The sequence below is a fragment of the Malus sylvestris genome, chromosome 9 (assembly GCF_916048215.2).
Source record: "Malus sylvestris chromosome 9, drMalSylv7.2, whole genome shotgun sequence".
In the NCBI taxonomy this organism is placed as follows: domain Eukaryota; kingdom Viridiplantae; phylum Streptophyta; class Magnoliopsida; order Rosales; family Rosaceae; genus Malus; species Malus sylvestris.
This window is the reverse complement of record NC_062268.1, coordinates 16,979,689-16,997,189: the sequence shown is the minus strand read 5'-3', so window position 1 is coordinate 16,997,189 and position 17,501 is coordinate 16,979,689. Positions and strand designations below refer to the sequence as shown.

At 35.6% G+C, this 17,501-nt stretch overlaps 2 protein-coding genes across 2 annotated transcripts; one reads left to right on the top strand and one right to left on the bottom strand.

The window, feature by feature from the left end:
- Nucleotides 1-3,579: 3,579 nt before the first annotated feature.
- Nucleotides 3,580-11,112, top strand: LOC126582314 (protein HOTHEAD). The gene is made up of 6 exons (XM_050246424.1): nucleotides 3,580-3,772; nucleotides 4,403-4,778; nucleotides 8,775-9,085; nucleotides 9,384-9,769; nucleotides 10,141-10,709; nucleotides 10,856-11,112. The coding sequence occupies exons 1-6, from the start codon at nucleotides 3,691-3,693 to the stop codon at nucleotides 10,908-10,910; spliced, it is 1,779 nt and encodes a 592-aa protein (XP_050102381.1). The 5' UTR covers nucleotides 3,580-3,690; the 3' UTR covers nucleotides 10,911-11,112.
- A 749-nt stretch (nucleotides 11,113-11,861) lies between these two features.
- On the bottom strand, nucleotides 11,862-16,831 carry LOC126582313 (receptor-like serine/threonine-protein kinase ALE2). The gene is made up of 9 exons (XM_050246423.1): nucleotides 16,259-16,831; nucleotides 14,971-15,180; nucleotides 14,799-14,891; nucleotides 14,600-14,707; nucleotides 14,141-14,512; nucleotides 13,714-14,007; nucleotides 13,209-13,601; nucleotides 12,841-13,084; nucleotides 11,862-12,697 (listed from the first exon to the last, which is right to left on the bottom strand). Exons 1-9 carry the CDS (start codon nucleotides 16,332-16,334, stop codon nucleotides 12,031-12,033), a joined length of 2,457 nt encoding a protein of 818 aa, XP_050102380.1. The 5' UTR covers nucleotides 16,335-16,831; the 3' UTR covers nucleotides 11,862-12,030.
- Nucleotides 16,832-17,501: the final 670 nt, after the last annotated feature.

Here is a 17,501-nt window from a genome sequence, read left to right as displayed (position 1 = left end):
CACCTCTAGACTACTAACTCCAAGTGAAAGAGCAGCATTGAGGCCATCAAGTAAGGCCTGTCCAGCAATAAGAATATTAGCGGCACCAATTTTACAGTCACGAATGAAAAAGGCACATGCAGATTGAGAAGACGACACGACGGAGTCATGGAAGCTCAGCTTAATATTATTCTCCGGCGGAGGACGCCAGTGGATAGAAGTGTGTGTTGAGATGCACCGGCCTAGCAGAAGAGTTGGCAGCAACATAGCTTTGTGAGAAGCAGAAAATAAATTTGGAACTCGATCGTTGTCTGAAATCCAAATCTGCCAACAAACTAAAAGAGTAACACGCAACGGAGGCAAAACACCATGACAAGAATTTTTATGCTCTAAATAGCTAAGCCAAGCCGATCAAAGACTGTATTTGCATTTTTCCTTAACAAAACAAGTTCCCAAACTAAATCACAAAAACAAAAGAACAAGATTAATGGTCCATTAGCCTATTAATTCTCATCAACTCCTCTCCATCTGTCAATTAGAGTTGGTCCAATTGACACATACAATTATTCAACAACAATGATTACCCTGGTCCCATCCCGTTCACCACATTCACCACAGCAAAATTTGCCCAACAGCCCCCACCTCCAACAGAAATAAAGACTTTCTAGTCAATATGGTTATTGAGACTGACATAACTCCTTACTTTGGTACATGAGATTGACATAATTCCTCACTTTAGTGCATGAGATTGAAAATTAATAGAAGTGGTCCTTCAGTATGTCCATCATAAATCATTTTGATTCTTTCGTGAAAAATATGTCAACAATATCGTTAAATTGTCACATGACGTGACCCTTTTTAAGGGTATTTTGGTCAAGCCAACCCTTTTAGTCAAAATGTTCTTTAGGATTGGCATAACTCCTCATCACTTTGGTCTTTGATGACAATGAAAATCGATAGAAGAAGTCCCTGAATTTGTCCATCATAAATCATTTTGGTAATTCCGTAAAAATATATCAATATCGTCTTTAAATTGTTACATGAGCGACCATGTTACCACCTTTTAGACCATATTTTTGTCAAACCAACTCCTTCGCTTAACGAGGGTACTTCCAAATTTCCACGAAAGGGACAAAATTAACCATTTTTGTTGACAAAATATGTCAATATCCTCATTAAGTGGAGGAGTTGGTTAGACAACAATACCCCAAAAAAGGTAATCGCGCGATTGCTCACATGACAATTTAACAGAATATTGACAAATTTCTCATGGAAGAACCAAAATGATGTACGATGTACAAACTCATGAATCACTTCTATCGAATTCCATTGTTAGGGCCAGAGTGACATTTTGGCTAAAAAGAGTTGGTTTGACAAAAATACCCTTAAAAAGGTGGTCAAGTGGTAGCTTACGTAACAATTTAACGATGATGTTGATAGATTTTTCACGAAATGATCAAAATGATTTACGATGGACAAATTCAATGACCACTTCTATCGATTTTCAATCTCATAAATCAAAATGAAGAGTTATGTTAATCTCAAGATTATTTTGACTAAAAAAATCATAAACAAATCATTCATATCGGTATGGAGAAAGAGCTGAGGAAATAAATCATTAAATCTAATGGGGTTCATCATTAATTTTTAATTACTATAGGATTTGTTTTTGGTTATAATAATCGACTACTCAAGTATGAGTAGAAATTCCTATTCAAAATTCGTCGTATTCAAATAACAAAATTGTGTACTTATGATTAAAATTGTTCATATTATGAATCTAAACATCATTTCTGCAAAAAAATGAATTAAAACTAAAATCGTTTAGCCAATCTATTGTAGTAAATACATAGACGGTTCGTAATGCTTTGACCAATTCCGTTCATTTGTTTTATACAGTTCGATGTTTAAACGACCTTAGTTTGATTTTTTTTTTTTTTTTTTTTTTTTTGCAGAGATGATATTTATAAAGTAATTTATAATACGAATAGTTCTAATCATAAACACAAAATTTTGTGAATCAACAACGAACTATTTTAAGTAGATACTTTTAGTCATCCTTTAAATGTCAATTGTTATTCTATTTTTTAAGCTAGCTTTCAGTTATGAGTTACCCACAAACCGTAGTCCTTTTTCCAGGTACCCAAAATAGTAATTTTGTAGCACAGTTTCACTCTCTAAATGCAGATATTCAATCATGTAAATATGATTTTGAGTTTTTACTTCACCTTCACTATTAACTAACCTTTGGCTGAAGCATGAGAGGACTTACATAAAACCGGATTCGTAGTCACAGTAATGTTTGTGTTGAACAATATAATGTTATGTGTAAATTTCTCTTTACATGATATTATATTATTTAATTAAAGTATTATGTAACGATAAACTCGTTTCATGTAAATTGCTCTTTCCGAAACAAAAGATGAAAAACACAGAGAAAAAAGAAAGAAAGAAAAACAGAAAAAAACAGAGGTGTAGCTCCTAAAAGTAAAAAGGATTGAGAGAGTGAGCTGTCGTACTGATGGAAGAACATGATGAGGTAACAGAGGAAGATGTTTAATCTAACGGCCACGCCTTCCTAACTCAACCATGGCATTCATTTCACCATTAATGACTTTTCCAGTTGTGGTTGAAATGATCTGAAATACAGCTGGTCGAGCTGCTGCATTCCCTGTTGTATTATTTACTTTTATAGTAATAATATGTAATATTTTTTGAAAAAAATATTCTCATGGGAACAAATGTTATTATTTATTTATTTATTTTATGAAGTTAGAGGTATTTTTTTATAGGGAAAATGAAATAAGTCAAATTTTATAGGTCTACTTTTGAAATAGGTTTAATTTTTAATTACGTTGAACTCATATCAAAATACCCCTTATTTCTGGGTATATATAGGTGTGCATACACACAACAAGGCCAGCCAGTGGAAGCCACATAGAGGTTGAAGAGGCAACACTCATATCAAAATTTGAAATAGGTCAAATTTTATAGCCTACTTTTGAAATAGGTCTAATTTTTAATTACTTTGAACCATGATTTAAAATATTCATAATATCCCGATATTTCTATCGAAATTTCCGTGCTTTTAGACTACCGATATTTTTTTGGACTACCAATATTTCCGATATCATCGATATTTTAGTCCTTGCTAAGTCACTTATGTATCTTACCATAAAATGTATAAAGTGTAAAATATTGTACTAATTCATTATATATAAATGATTATGGTGTGTTTAAACTTCTTTCATTAATTACTACATATTTTATACACTCACAATGTTTACCAGCTCGCTATATAATCAACTTAAATCAGTTATATCTATCATGCAATGCATTTCCTTCCAATTTTTTGTGATAACTAATAGATACTTGACTAAATAAACATCCTGCAAAATTTCAATAAAAATTTCCAAGTTTTTCTTACAATTTCTGTGGTTTTTATTCAATTTTTATCGATATCGATAATATCTCGATATATCCATCGAAATTTCCGTATTTTTAGACTACCAATATTTCCAATATATCGATATTTTATACATTGCTTTGAACTCGTATCAAAATACCCCTTATTTCTAGGTATATATAGGTGTGCACACACACACAACAAGGCCAACCAGTGGAAGCCACATAGAGGTTGAAGAGGCAGTTCTTCTTGGTGACTGAGTGAGAGAAGTGCTTTTCAGTGGCGTTTGTCTGCTGCCCTTTCAAATGGCCTTGGTTTGGGCGGTGAAGAAGCAGCTCCTTCTGCTTTTGGCTTTTTGGCTCGTCAACTTTGTCCCTTCTTCTCAAGGTTCTTTTTCTTCCTCTCACTTCTCCGCCACTTCTCTTATGCCTTCTCTCTGTTTTTACTTCCTCTGTTTCTCAAGGTTCTTTATGTTTGATTAATAGGGTCTACAAGTTTCGTACAACTCCATGAAATAAGAGTGGAATCACCGTATAAAAGTTACCCTAATTTTATGTTTTCGAATTTTTTTTGTATTCATCTTTATGTGGTTCAAATTTACTTAATTTGCACTAATCATGCATAAATATTGTCTTGGGGTGTTTTTTCTTGCAGTAATCATGATGTTTGGATACAATAAGTAGAAAATGTGCCCATTTGGTAATCTCCTAATTAGATGGACAAACACTAATTAGGAGATGATCAAAGGAACGTTCAACTAGTTTGTTTTGGTTTTAACATTGTTGGTTATATGCACCATTTGTTGGTTCAGTTCAGTTCACTCTTTTCCTTTCCCACTAGGAAAAGCAAATGCAAGAACTTAAGGGGTTGCTGGTATTCGATTTGAAAACAATTAATGGTTTCCAAAATGATGAACGTAACTAAATTACTCGGTATTCATGAGTTTCAAAAACAAAAAATTGGATCCAAGAGGACACTGAACGTAACTAAATTACATGCCCCTTTTTGTAACTGCAGGGAAGGGGAATTTCTATGAGTTCAGGTACCCATTCATCAAGAGAGCAAGCTCCTTCCCATCAGTATCATCATCTTCGTCCAGTGGGCACAACAATGGCTATGACTACATAGTTGTGGGAGGAGGCACAGCTGGGTGCCCATTGGCCGCAACCCTGTCAAAGAACTTCAATGTCTTGGTGCTTGAAAGAGGGGGAGTCCCTTTTTCCAATGCAAATGTCTCATTTCTTCAAAACTTCCACATTGCTTTGGCAGATACTTCACCTACTTCTGCATCCCAACCTTTCGTTTCAACAGATGGAGTCATCAATACTAGGGCTAGGGTTTTGGGTGGGGGCTCTTGCATCAATGCCGGCTTCTATACTAGAGCAAGCACAAGGTATGGTGAAAATCTATTCCCTTTTTGGAACAAAAGGAAGATAATTAGCCAATTGTTTCTTTTCATTTGATGGTTTAAGTGGGGGTGTTTAGTTGCTTAACCAATTGAGTTCAAGTAGATGAAGGACAAAATAAAGGAAAAAAAAAAAAAGAGCTACTAGATCCATCCCATTGTCTTATTTTCCCACCCACGTTATAATCTCACCCACCTTAAAAAGTTAAAAAATTAAAATGTTATTTCCCCACCTACTATTTTCTCAAAATAACCTTTAATATATACATACATGTGAAATTATAAAATTGTCTATTAAAAAATATAAACATATAATATGTAAATGAAAATCACTAAGATCTGCAAATTCAAATAGAAACGACAGAGGTATCCAAATTCAAAAGAATTCGACAGCAACAAATTCAAAAATACGATGGACAAATTCAAATGACCCACACACAAATTATTCTTCTACCTTTTCAATTGAAACATAATCTTCTACCTCTTCCGTTGAAGCGCCATCTTTCACCTCTTCAATGAAAAAGTCACCTTCTAAGTCCACTGATATTTTTTTACTTATTTTGAATGAAAGGAGATGAAAATATGAGTTAGGGTTTAAGGTAGACAAATCGTCTCCCACGCCCAACCTTTTTATTTTTTTTAAATCAAGCAAAACAAGATAATTAATGTCATTTTCAATCTGTCTACAAATGGACAAATTTGTAATTAAAAAATTTATTAAAAGGTAGGTAGGAAGATAAGACATTGGGGTAAGAATAACATGGTGAGTGTGTAAATTGCTTTTAAGCCTCAAGGATTCACCACCCTCGTGGAAAAAGTGAGGAACAAAAAAAAAAAAAGCCTTGGTTGCCCTTTCTTTCTTATATGCAAATCAGAGTTTGACATATGTTTAAAAAACTTTTCATTTTGTAGTTTTTTTGTATACGTGTCAGTGTTTGATTTGCTGTTATAGAGGAACTAGTTTATTTTTACGTAACTTTATTTTTTTATATGGAAAAATTAGTTTCCGGTCCCTAGTTTCTAATGTCCATTAACTAAGACCTTATCAGTTTTTAGATTTTGATCAAAGTCCCTATCATTAATATATTAATGAATTACATGTAAGTTACATAATTTTTATAAAAAAAAATTAGTAATTGATTTAGAGTTTTAATACTCACACCCTTATTAAACTCCTAATTAATTTTCAATTCAAACATTTCCCAGATAAAAATAAATAAAATTAGAATAAGTTTGTACCCATGAAATTTTTATAAAAAATTTCATTCAATCTTAAATATACCAATTTGTTAAAAATGTACCCTTTTTTAATTTAAAATGTACCCATTTTTTTTTATTTAAAATTTCATTTAATCTTTTCTCTAATCCATTTTTAAACTTATATGGATACATTCTATTTTCGTTGATTTGAGAATGTATCCATGTCAAGTTTAATAGAAAAAATTTAATAATGTTATTAAGGCTTTTTTTTTTTTTTTGTGCTTTTGAAAAATGTACCCATGCTTTGGTACAATAATTTTTTGGTTAGTTTTGATGAACGTACCCATGTATACACACACACACACACATATATACATACACACACACACACACACACACAATATATTGGAGAGTATAATTCATCTTTAATATTTTTAATCCCATAAAATATGGGTTTCATTTAAAATCTCATTAATATAAATAACTACAAATTTTATTTTTAATTTAAAAATATAATAACCTGCTTAAAAATACATTATTACATTAATGTGAGGGACTTCAATCAAAAGTTAAAAACCATCAAGGTTTCAATCAAAGAACATTGGTAGTTAAGGACCGCATCCAAAGTATCCCTTTTTATTTTTAAGAAAAAGTGCAAGGCTAGGTAGTGTGTGTGGGTTTTTGATCTTGGTGTTTTTGTTACGTAACTTTATTTTTTTATTTTTAAGAAAAAGTGCAAGGCTAGGTAGTGTGTGTGGGTTTTTGATCTTGGTGTTTTTGTGTTTTTCATTTTTAATCTTTGATGTTAAAACATTACATTATGGTCATCTGAAAGTATATTACTTTTGATAGGTAAGCATTGATTTTTACAATTAATGGATGCCTCCCTTATTGTTGCTTCCTTGCCATGTTATGGGTATTATTATTGTCATGACTCCCACCACCCATTGTTGTTGTTGCTTTTTCCCTTGTGCATTAACTTTAACAAAATACTTTATGCCCTTATTTTACAATAATTATCATCTACATTTAGAAAGAAAAAAGTCATTATCTACTAGAGTCCAACTAAATGAATATTGTCTATAGGTATATTTGATGAAACTTAATGGTGTAACACATGAAAGCTTAAGTAAAAATGTGTGCCACTTAACTTATGGATCATTCTGCAGATCTGAGTTTAATCAAGTTGGTTAGAGAAGTTTGTTCCATTCTCTACACCTAAGTTTGAATCTTCATCCCGTAGTTTAGAGAAATTTAATATAATTATCCCTTTTTTTTTCTTAAAAAAATCATGGATCGCCCCCAAAACAGACACACATATATAATTTGGGTGCTATAATTGATTCATTAGGGGGCTTAACCCATGGAAGGTGACCGTACGATTTTAGTTCATGACAATGCATGTGCATTGTTAAACCATATCAAGGCATTTATCGTATAGTCTTTTCCTTTCTGTTTTCTTCTATACACTAAATGCTAGTTGTGTGCCCCATGTTCTAAAACTTAGTAGCCATTTTTATGGAGGTAGACTAGGCAGTGAGATTGTTAGACCAAACAAGTTTAACATTTATAGCGTGTTTACCTAACGGGATTGAAGTGGGAAGCAACAGAATCGCACTCCTCTTAATTCTTAAAGCATTCCAGTGTTTACTAACATCTATTTCTCTGTTTGCCAACTCACACCTTGACGACTACCACGACACCACCCTTACACCTTCACGACAACACCAGCAAGACCACAAAAATCACAAGTTTTACTTAAAAGAAAAAAGAACTAGCATATAAAAATAGAGATTATTTGGAAAAAGGACATTTTAATAATCACATTAGTTTTTATTCTGATCCATTTGAATTAGTAAACAGCTTATATAAATCAATACTATTCATACTCAAAGTTTTGACACAATTTTAATAAGAATTTGATTCTGAGTCTACCCTATTTCAACTCCTCCTTAATTCAATTTCTCTACAATTTACTTTACCTCGTTTTTGTTACGGGTTAGTGAACGAGCATTAAGGCAACCCTAGTCATTAGTTAATGCTTGCATTTATTCAAAGTGGTCCGTGGTCTTACAAGCACGAAACAATGCATCCTATAACCTACCTGTATGATTTCTTCCCTCTAGTTTTATCCCCACCTACCAATATTTGACCATAGAAAAAACAAAGTGCAATTATTTTCTTTTCTTTTCTTTTCTGAGTTGGAAAAATAGTTAATTTAAAAAAAATAGTTATTATTAATTCAATTCAAATATGAGGGGACCTAAAGTCTGATTCTGACTACAGTCATCATCTCATTAAGATTTGATGTGTGTGCTTAATTGCTTAATTTAATGTTCTCTGTTTTTTATAATGTTGAAGCCTGATTCTATGTGTGCTTAATATTGAATTAATGTATCCAAAAGTGAATACTCAAATGTGTATATCAAAATGTACATACCAAAATGCATTATATTGAGTTAATGTATATACCAAAATATTCAAATGTATTAATGTACCTAAATGAAGAACATACAAAATTGTTGTCGGAATATATATTATAGAAAAAATTAGTTGCCTAAATGTAGACAATAAAATATATTATGATGAATGAAATGAAATGAAAATTTAAATGAAATTAATACATTAAAATAGGAATAAAAGGATAAATAAAACATCAAAATATAACTAATAAATGAGATGATTAAATGTACTAAAATTGGATTTTAATCTTACACAAGGTTATAGTCTAAAACTCATATTTTTTAAGAATTAAAATGAAGTTTTCTATATATATATATGCAGGTTTATAAAGAGAGTGGGATGGGATGCCAAGATAGTCAATGAGTCCTACCCATGGATTGAGAAGCAAATTGTTCACCAGCCTAAGCTTGAGCCGTGGCAGGTGGCCATAAGGGACAGTCTTTTGTCTGTTGGAGTTTCACCTTTCAATGGCTTCACTTATGATCACGTTTATGGAACCAAGGTTGGAGGAACCATTTACGACCGCTTTGGCCGCCGTCACACTTCTGCCGAGCTACTGTCGTCTGGGAACCCTCAGAAACTCACTGTCTTGGTCTATGCCACGGTTCAAAAAATTGTCTTTGACATATCAGGTAATATTTTGATAGCACAAAATAGGATTTAGAGCATTTAATTGGTTAAGAGCATTCACTATCGCACCCAAGGTCCTGAGTTTGGTTCCTTTTTTTTCCCTAATATCGCTCGTTGAATAGAATCCACATTCCATCAACTTAAGCATAATTATTTTCTGACTTGGGAGCAGCCTCTCCATAAATGGGGGTAAGGCTAGCCGACATTCACCTCTTCCAGACCCTGCGTAAAGCGGGAGCCTTGTGCACTGGATACGACCTTTTTAGTGATTAAGCAACCAGATTATTTTGATTAATGCAGGGAAGAAACCAAGGGCAGTGGGAGTGATCTTTAAAGATGAAAAGGGGAATCAGCACCAGGCATTGCTTGCTGATAAGCCACAGAGTGAAGTGATATTGTCTACTGGAGCAATTGGAAGCCCTCAAATGCTATTGCTAAGTGGGATTGGACCAAAAGCTGATCTCCAAAAATTGAAAATTCCAGTGGTGCTTGATAACAAGTTTGTTGGGAAGGGCATGGCTGATAATCCAATGAATGCAGTGTTTGTCCCAAGCAGCAAGCCAGAAAAGCAGACACTAATTGAAACTGTAGGGATCACCAAGATGGGTGTCTACATTGAAGGCAGCAGTGGGTTTAGCCAGTCCAAGGATAGTATTCAGTGCCACCATGGAATTATGTCAGCTGAGGTAAGCTACTTATTGGTATTTAATGACGAAGCTGGAGAATTTTTTTTGTCTGACCGTAACACTGTCATGTGGTATTACTAATTAACATGTTATGTCAGGTAACATCATTGATGGTGTTACACTCGCACTAAAAAAAATTCTCATGACGCTCAGTCCATGTAATGTTCCCATGAGTATAATTTTTGTCCTATATATTTCATGAATTTCATTTTCATGTATTACCCTAATAAGTAATATATTACCTAGTATTACTAATCTCTGTCTTATAACTGATGGTAGTGTTACGGTCAGACTGAAAAATTTCTTGTGATGCTCAATCTTCATAAGATTCTCATGGATTTGATTTTCTTTTATTGTTATACAAATTGTAGATTGGGCAGCTATCTACTATTCCCCCAAAGCAAAGAACACCAGAAGCCATTCAAGCTTATATTAGGAGCAAGAAAAACTTGCCCCATGAGGCATTCAGAGGAGGCTTCATTTTAGAAAAAATTGCCAGCCCACTTTCCAAAGGTGATCTTAGCCTTGTCAACACCAATGTTGATGACAACCCCTCAGTCACCTTCAACTACTTCAGCCACCCATATGATCTTCAACGTTGCGTTGATGGAATCCGCATGGCCACGAAAGTTGTGCAGTCAGAACATTTCACAAACTACACAAAATGTGACAGGCAAACTGCGGAGAAGGTGCTTGACATGAGTGTGAAGGCTAATGTTAACCTTATACCAAAGCACACCAATGACACAAAGTCCTTGGAGCAGTTCTGCAAAGACACTGTGATCACTATTTGGCACTACCATGGAGGGTGTCATGTGGGAACTGTGGTTAGCCCCGAGCACAAGGTTCTCGGTGTAGACAGGGTCCGGGTTGTTGATGGCTCGACGTTTTCTGAATCCCCGGGGACTAATCCTCAAGCCACTGTCATGATGATGGGCAGGTATATACGATCACATGAGCATTAATATGTTTAGATGAAATCTCCTTCTGCTCCTTCAGAAGAACTGAAACTTAATATATTTAGACGAATTTAGGTAGAACATCGCTCGTATAAAAACATAATATGTTGTGTTTGATATGGTGCAGGTACTTTGGAGTGAAGATTGTGAGAGAGAGATTGGGAACAGCAGCTGGTATATAATGTTAAGGAAATAAGGCCAAAGTAGCCAGTAGGATTTTAAGAGGTGACTCAGAGGGTTAGTTGAAAAAGTGTGTTGTGATGTAATTTTGGTTGTTTGATTCTTAGGAAGCTTTGATGTGTAAAAATTGCTTACCTCCCCTGGGAAATCCGTGTTATTATTATCTCTTAATTCTATAATCTTGACTAAGTGGCTTGGTATTAAGGCGAAGGATCTCAGAAGTTCAGGTTTTAAGCTTTTGTATTCGGGCACAAACAAATTGAGAAATGGTGTTGAAAACATCGTCGATAAGCCTTTAGCAAAAGATGTTGTAGTTGTTAAGAGGATTAGGATTAGAATTATAGCAATCAAGATTGTGATAGAACAAGAAGAGTGATCACACGATACCCTCCATGTTCTCAACAGTTTTCATAGAGCATCCTTGGTACACCAGAATCGTGAACTTTGGTGGGTCTCTGTGCTGAAGGGGAAGGCTAGGGCTTTAGATGTAAAAACCTTAGTGGACTCAATTGTGAATTTGGGCTTGTTTGATATAGAAGATTGAATTAAAATGAATTAACCTTATAAATGCAAGACATTAAAGGTAGAAGAGAATGATTTTTTATTTTGACGGAATTAAAAGGGAATTAGACACGACGAAAACTTCTCACATCTAATCCTACTATTTTGGGGATGATTGGAATGGTTAAGTTTTTTCTTTAGAAATTTATTTCCTCCCTCCATAGTTGGTCACAATTTTTCATTTTTTCTTTTTTTTTTTCAAGGAAAATTTTCATTTATTCTAGAGTAATTCATTTCTTACCTTAAAAATTTATCCATTTCAATACAATCTTCTTCGGCCTTGGTTTGAATATCTTTTTATCCTCCATATGTTTGGGTGATAAAATTTTAAATTCCAAGAAATTTAGGCGTTGTAACGAAGACATTGATGACAAAAGGTTACGTGGGAGGGATTAGAAATTCACCAGCATTACAAAACGCATGTGAGAATTATTTACAAATGACTACTTGAAATGAGTCATTTACAAATCCGATGTTCCAGCCATTGCACTAAAATTGAAAGGGATAAAGCAGATACCAATTTATATAGCTTGTAATTGAAGGGCAGTGCACTTAATATGTCTATGATAACCCATGTTCACTCATGCTGCCTCTAGACAAACTTCGTAGTCTCTGCCAAAACTTCACTTTTCTCCCTGTCCTCAGAGGTCCCGAACTAGAATACCGCCTGAAAGACCCGAATTCCTGCCCTTCAACCTTGAGTCCCGCCACAGATGCACTTAACAAATCCGATGTTGATGGTATCTTGGTGTCGTGGCCAGCACCAAATACAGCCGGCAGCTCCTGCTCATGCAGTGATCGTGATACTTCCAAGTTACCGCTATCTATATGAAGGGAAAGATCATCTTGAACACAACTTATTGAACCCCCCGGTTCTTGTGTTTCGTTGAACTCATTACATACTAGCTTTAAGGCCTGCACAACCTCACCCATGAAGGGGCGGTGAGATACTTCTGGTTGTATGCACATTGAAGCAATTGCTGCCACCTTGGTCACACTATCCCATGAGATATCGGATGGCTTTAAGGCTGGGTCTATAACTGTTTCTATCCCCTCCTTGCTTGTGAGAAGAGGCCGCGCCCAAGCAACAAGGTTTTCTTGGCCTGGAGGTTGTGACAGGTCCACTGGCTTTCTCCCTGATAGAAGCTCAAGAAGGACTACACCATAGCTGTAAACGTCGCTTTTCACTAACAAATGGCCGGTCATTGCATACTCTGGAGCCAAGTACCTGGAATATGAAACAAGATTAGTTATGTGCACACTAACCAAATTACATACATATTTATGAGAGGAGTAATGTTCTCCAAACATGTCAAAACTCAGGAAGTGAGGAAAATTACGATACATATTCGATGGTAAAAGAGTTCATACCCGAAAGTTCCCATGACATGTGTTGAAATATGTCTCTTCCCCTCCTCTAATGCTGCTCTAGCCAATCCAAAATCTGAAACCTTGGGTGTACAATCGTATTCCAACAAGATATTGCTGGCCTTGAAGTCACGATGTATAACACGAGGGTTTGAGTCTTCGTGGAGATAAGCTAAGCCCCGAGCTGCACCAAGGGCAATCTTTATTCTGGCATCCCAATCGAGCGGATCATTTTCCTTGTCAATGCCTGTGAGGACACGAAAAGAGGTCATTCACAATTCAAAGCAGTATCCAAGGATAAAAGCGTCTTAATCAACGAAGGAAATGTTGAATTATTGGCACAGAATTTAATTTTTTGAACTTGAATCTACCGTGTAAATGGGATTCAACACTCCCATTTGGAACGAGTTCATATACTAGGCAACGTGCATGGCCCTCTATGCAGATACCAATCAATTTAACCAAATTTCTATGGTGTAGACGGCCAAGCATCTCAACTTCTGCCAAGAATTCCCGGCTACCATGATGATCATCTCTCTTGAGAACCTTGACAGCCACCTCTCTTCCATCATCTAAAATTCCACCGTAAACAAGCCCAAACCCACCTTCTCCCAGTATTCTCGAGGCATCAAAAGTATTAGTTGCTCTCTCTATGTCATTCAAAGTGAATGTTTTAGCAGATCCAGTATAGTTCATGGTGCCGGAGCTCAAGGATGTTGATTCAGAACCACGCATGCTTCCAAACATCGCTGACCTTGGAGGCCCTGTGAAGTATATAATGTCATTATTTTAGTGTAAACTGTGAAGAATGCCAGAAAATTTCGATTATAAAACAAAAATAATTTCTCAAACACATTCCCAAAACATTCTGAATACCTGAGAGTTTTGTAGGAGAGGATGATAAAGTTTGTGCAAAATTTTCCTGTTGTCGGGCACAAGGTCCACATTTCAACAACAAAATCCAAATACCTCCCACACATAAAAGAAAGGCTGTGAAGGATGATAGAGCAATCACAGCAATCATACTTCTTCCAAGTCCACCTTTTTTTCTCCTCGGCACATCAACACCTAAAGGTTTTATTGCCCTTCCATGGTTGTCATTTCCGATGTATGGCCCATCATCTATAGTAGAAATGGTTGACGGTGCTGAAGGGGGAGAAGGTGGGAGACCTGTACATGTGCAAGAATTTCAGAAGTAAGGGATCCAGATATAGGATTAAGAGGTACGTATTGGAAGTTTAACATATTTCCACTGCAGGCTCGTCATTGAAGCCTTTCAAGAAGTCAAGGATCAATTTATAACCTGGATAGTGAACATACAAGACTTCATAATCTCCAAAGAGCGAAGGCTTTATGGAAACCTGTCTGCGCCAGAATTTTTCGTAGATTTGGAATGCAGTAGTGCCATCAAACGTTATTCCTGTGGGTACCAAGTTAATGAGGACAGCGCTTTTCTCTAGCTGCTGACTAGCTGCATCTGCTCCCATAATTCGAACTTGGCTACGGTTTATTGCCACACTGGCTGCAATTTCCTCAGCCAGCTCTGTAACTAAAGGGAAGAATGTGTATATTGCAACATCTAGTTGGAGTTTAACTTGAATTGGCCTCACACAACCACAGCTTGATCCAGGAGGTGTATAAGTCAACGGTTCTGTACATGTGATTGATGAACAATCTACAAAAACGATTAAACAGAGTTACTATATTTTGAAGATAAAAAATTGTGAACTATTTTAAATCAATAGAACGGCTGAGTATATACCTTCGTTGGGAGGTGGAGGTGGTAGTGCTAAAATTGGTGATGGTTGTGGAGCCCTTGTCGTCTTGAAGGAAGAATCGACGGGAGAAGCTGCAGGGGGGAAGATGGGCACTAGAAGAGACGAAAAAAATCACAATTTAGGTTAATGAAGTAAGGACTTTTTTTATTAATGCTACCACAACTGAAGTGAGGCTTCCCATACTGTTATGGTGGCTTGTGAGAGTTGTCGGTGATGGTGCAGGTGCAACCCAGCTCCTTGACGGAGAGAGTGACTGAACAGGTGAGACTGAAGGGCCTACACATTTTCATAAAATAAATAATATATGAATGATCTCATTCAAGAGTATAGAACACTTTTTGTTAGAGATTTGAACCTTGTCCATTGTAAGTGTTTGCATGAAACGGATAAGTTGGTCCTGGAGCAGAGCTGTGGAACTTTTTTCTACTGTGGTGATGTTTTTGATGTGAGACCAAAGGAGAAGATACGGGACCATGCACCCATTTCGTTGCAGGACCTCCGGAGGGTGACAGAGAAGGTGGAACTGCAATACTTGAAGGCCTTAAGGCATCGCGAGGATGGGTGGCTTCAACAAGAAAAATTATTTTGGTTATTGTTACATCATTACACAGACAGGAAAATTCAATTATCACTTCTTTGATTGAATTTTCATTCTGATATTTTCCTTCCAGATGAATACAACGGTTCAACTACATTAATTAGTGAACTATAACATTGAGGCGAAAATATAGACGGATGTTAAAACGTCAACCTAAATATGCAGTGATAAGTATACTAAAGGGGCGATCTAACTAATCGCTTCTTGATTTCTCATTTTCATAGGCTATATTTCTGGCAATGCAAGTTAAAACCAACATTTCGAATAACTGAGAACTAGAAATACATCGAGGTGGCTCTCAGATGGTGAACACGAAACAAGGTAAAGTCCAACCTAATGCACTTCAGATAAATGAATCATTATAAAGAGGCAACAAATCTTTACTCATATATATGGGGGAGGTAACCATGAAAGGGACTATGCATTTACAGAGGAATCCTTAGAGCGAATCGCTCTCGGAGTGGAATTTGGAAAACAACCGATATGGACGTGTAATTCGGTTGGAAAGGTATAAATCAAAATTCTGATTTTACAAATCGACACCATTTATGAAAATAACTATACTCTATAAATAAGTTGGTGCTCCCTTCACCATTACACTCACCGACTGCTGGAGCTACCACAAAACTGAATAGGTAAAGAACCAGTTGATCTCGCAATTTCGGTCATTTTTCGAAACTAACAATCACAAGAAATTCGAAAATGTCCTGCTGGAGTGGCCTAGAATTTCCTATTGAGCACATGGACTTCCAAGCTCAAGAATTAGAGTGGTGAATAAACCTGACAATTATCTAGTCAATAGAACACTCCAAATGCCATTGCAAAGGATCCATGCAATTGATCATTGGATTCCATGATCACATGCAAAAGAAATTATTGAAATCTATTTCTTGATCAAAGAAACACTCGTTTCAGAGAACCCAGATCCCAAAATTGATTCACACTTCAAAATTAATGAAAAAAAATATGTAGTAAATCATATTGCATAAACTTGATCAAATATAATTAAGTTTAAATACCAACACCAAAAAATCAAACTTGTTACCTGCAGATCCATGAAATGGTAGAGCACCAGCAATCAAACACATTTGCAGAAGCAGAAGATGCAGTTGCATGCCCATTTCACCACCAGAGGAGTTGGAGCTAAATTCTCAAGATCTCCCAGCTCTCGTGCAACCATAAAACCGAGGAGCAAAAAAAAGAAGAGAGAACAAACTTGCACACAGCACTCTGAAGCAAAACATGGATGTAACCTTAAGAAAGCAACCACCAAGGCATGTTTTGGACTACAGAAGCAGACCCACAAATAGTACCACAGAAGTAATGGGACACAATTTAGTCAAATTACTAGAACAATTAGGTGGGAAAAACCCAATTGCTGTTTTCTGGAGACTAATAATAAAAAGCTGTTGAATTTGGAAAGTTTGGAGAGTTCTAATGGAACTGTCTTTTTTTTCATGGGTGATTAAACTTTTGCTGCAAGTGATCAAGCAAAAAGCAGCACAGTCAGTGCTTACTTGAGTCCAGGTGAGAAACTTTTGTGAAATACGAGAGTGGGTGGAAATGTGGAACACAAGGAGAGAGAAAGGAGAGAGAGAGGGGGTGAGTTTTTGTTCCAAGATAATAAAATATTAAGAGATTGTTTAGAAAAAGTATATAGAAGATTAGTGCATTGATTAATGTGCAAATTCTTGACTTATTTTTTCAACTAATTGCCCGCCAAGGATTCTTGATTGGATTCAGTCTTTCTGGTATGAAATAGGAAATGGGGTTTACGTGCAATGTGGGAAGGCTTTGTTAGGTAAGAGTGCAACTTTCAACCGTGACTTATGTGAGCAATTGGCTACATTCTATATTGCTAGTGGTCTAATGGCATTTTCTTTTTGCTTAATTTTAAAAGACCATAGTATTTTAATTAGATTGTATTTTCTTTTTTGTATATAAGCAATAAAAGATAAAGGAATCGAACACATATTTCAAGTGCAAGGTAAAGATTCTATAAGCTATGAGTTTTTCAAGATTACGTTTAATGTATTATTTCTTCTTTTTTTTTTTATACAAGCAAGATTGGTGTTGAAAATCTCACAGCGAGAATTTGACAAAATAATTTACAACTTATAATTACATGGTTTAATTTCTAATTTATATCAAAACATTGGGTGCAAGACAAATGATCTTTTACCTCGTGAACTAATCAAACACAAAAAACTTCATCCACATGGTAAATGATTTTTCTATTAGACATGATAAATGATTTTTTATCAGACCCGGTAAATCATCGTTTAACT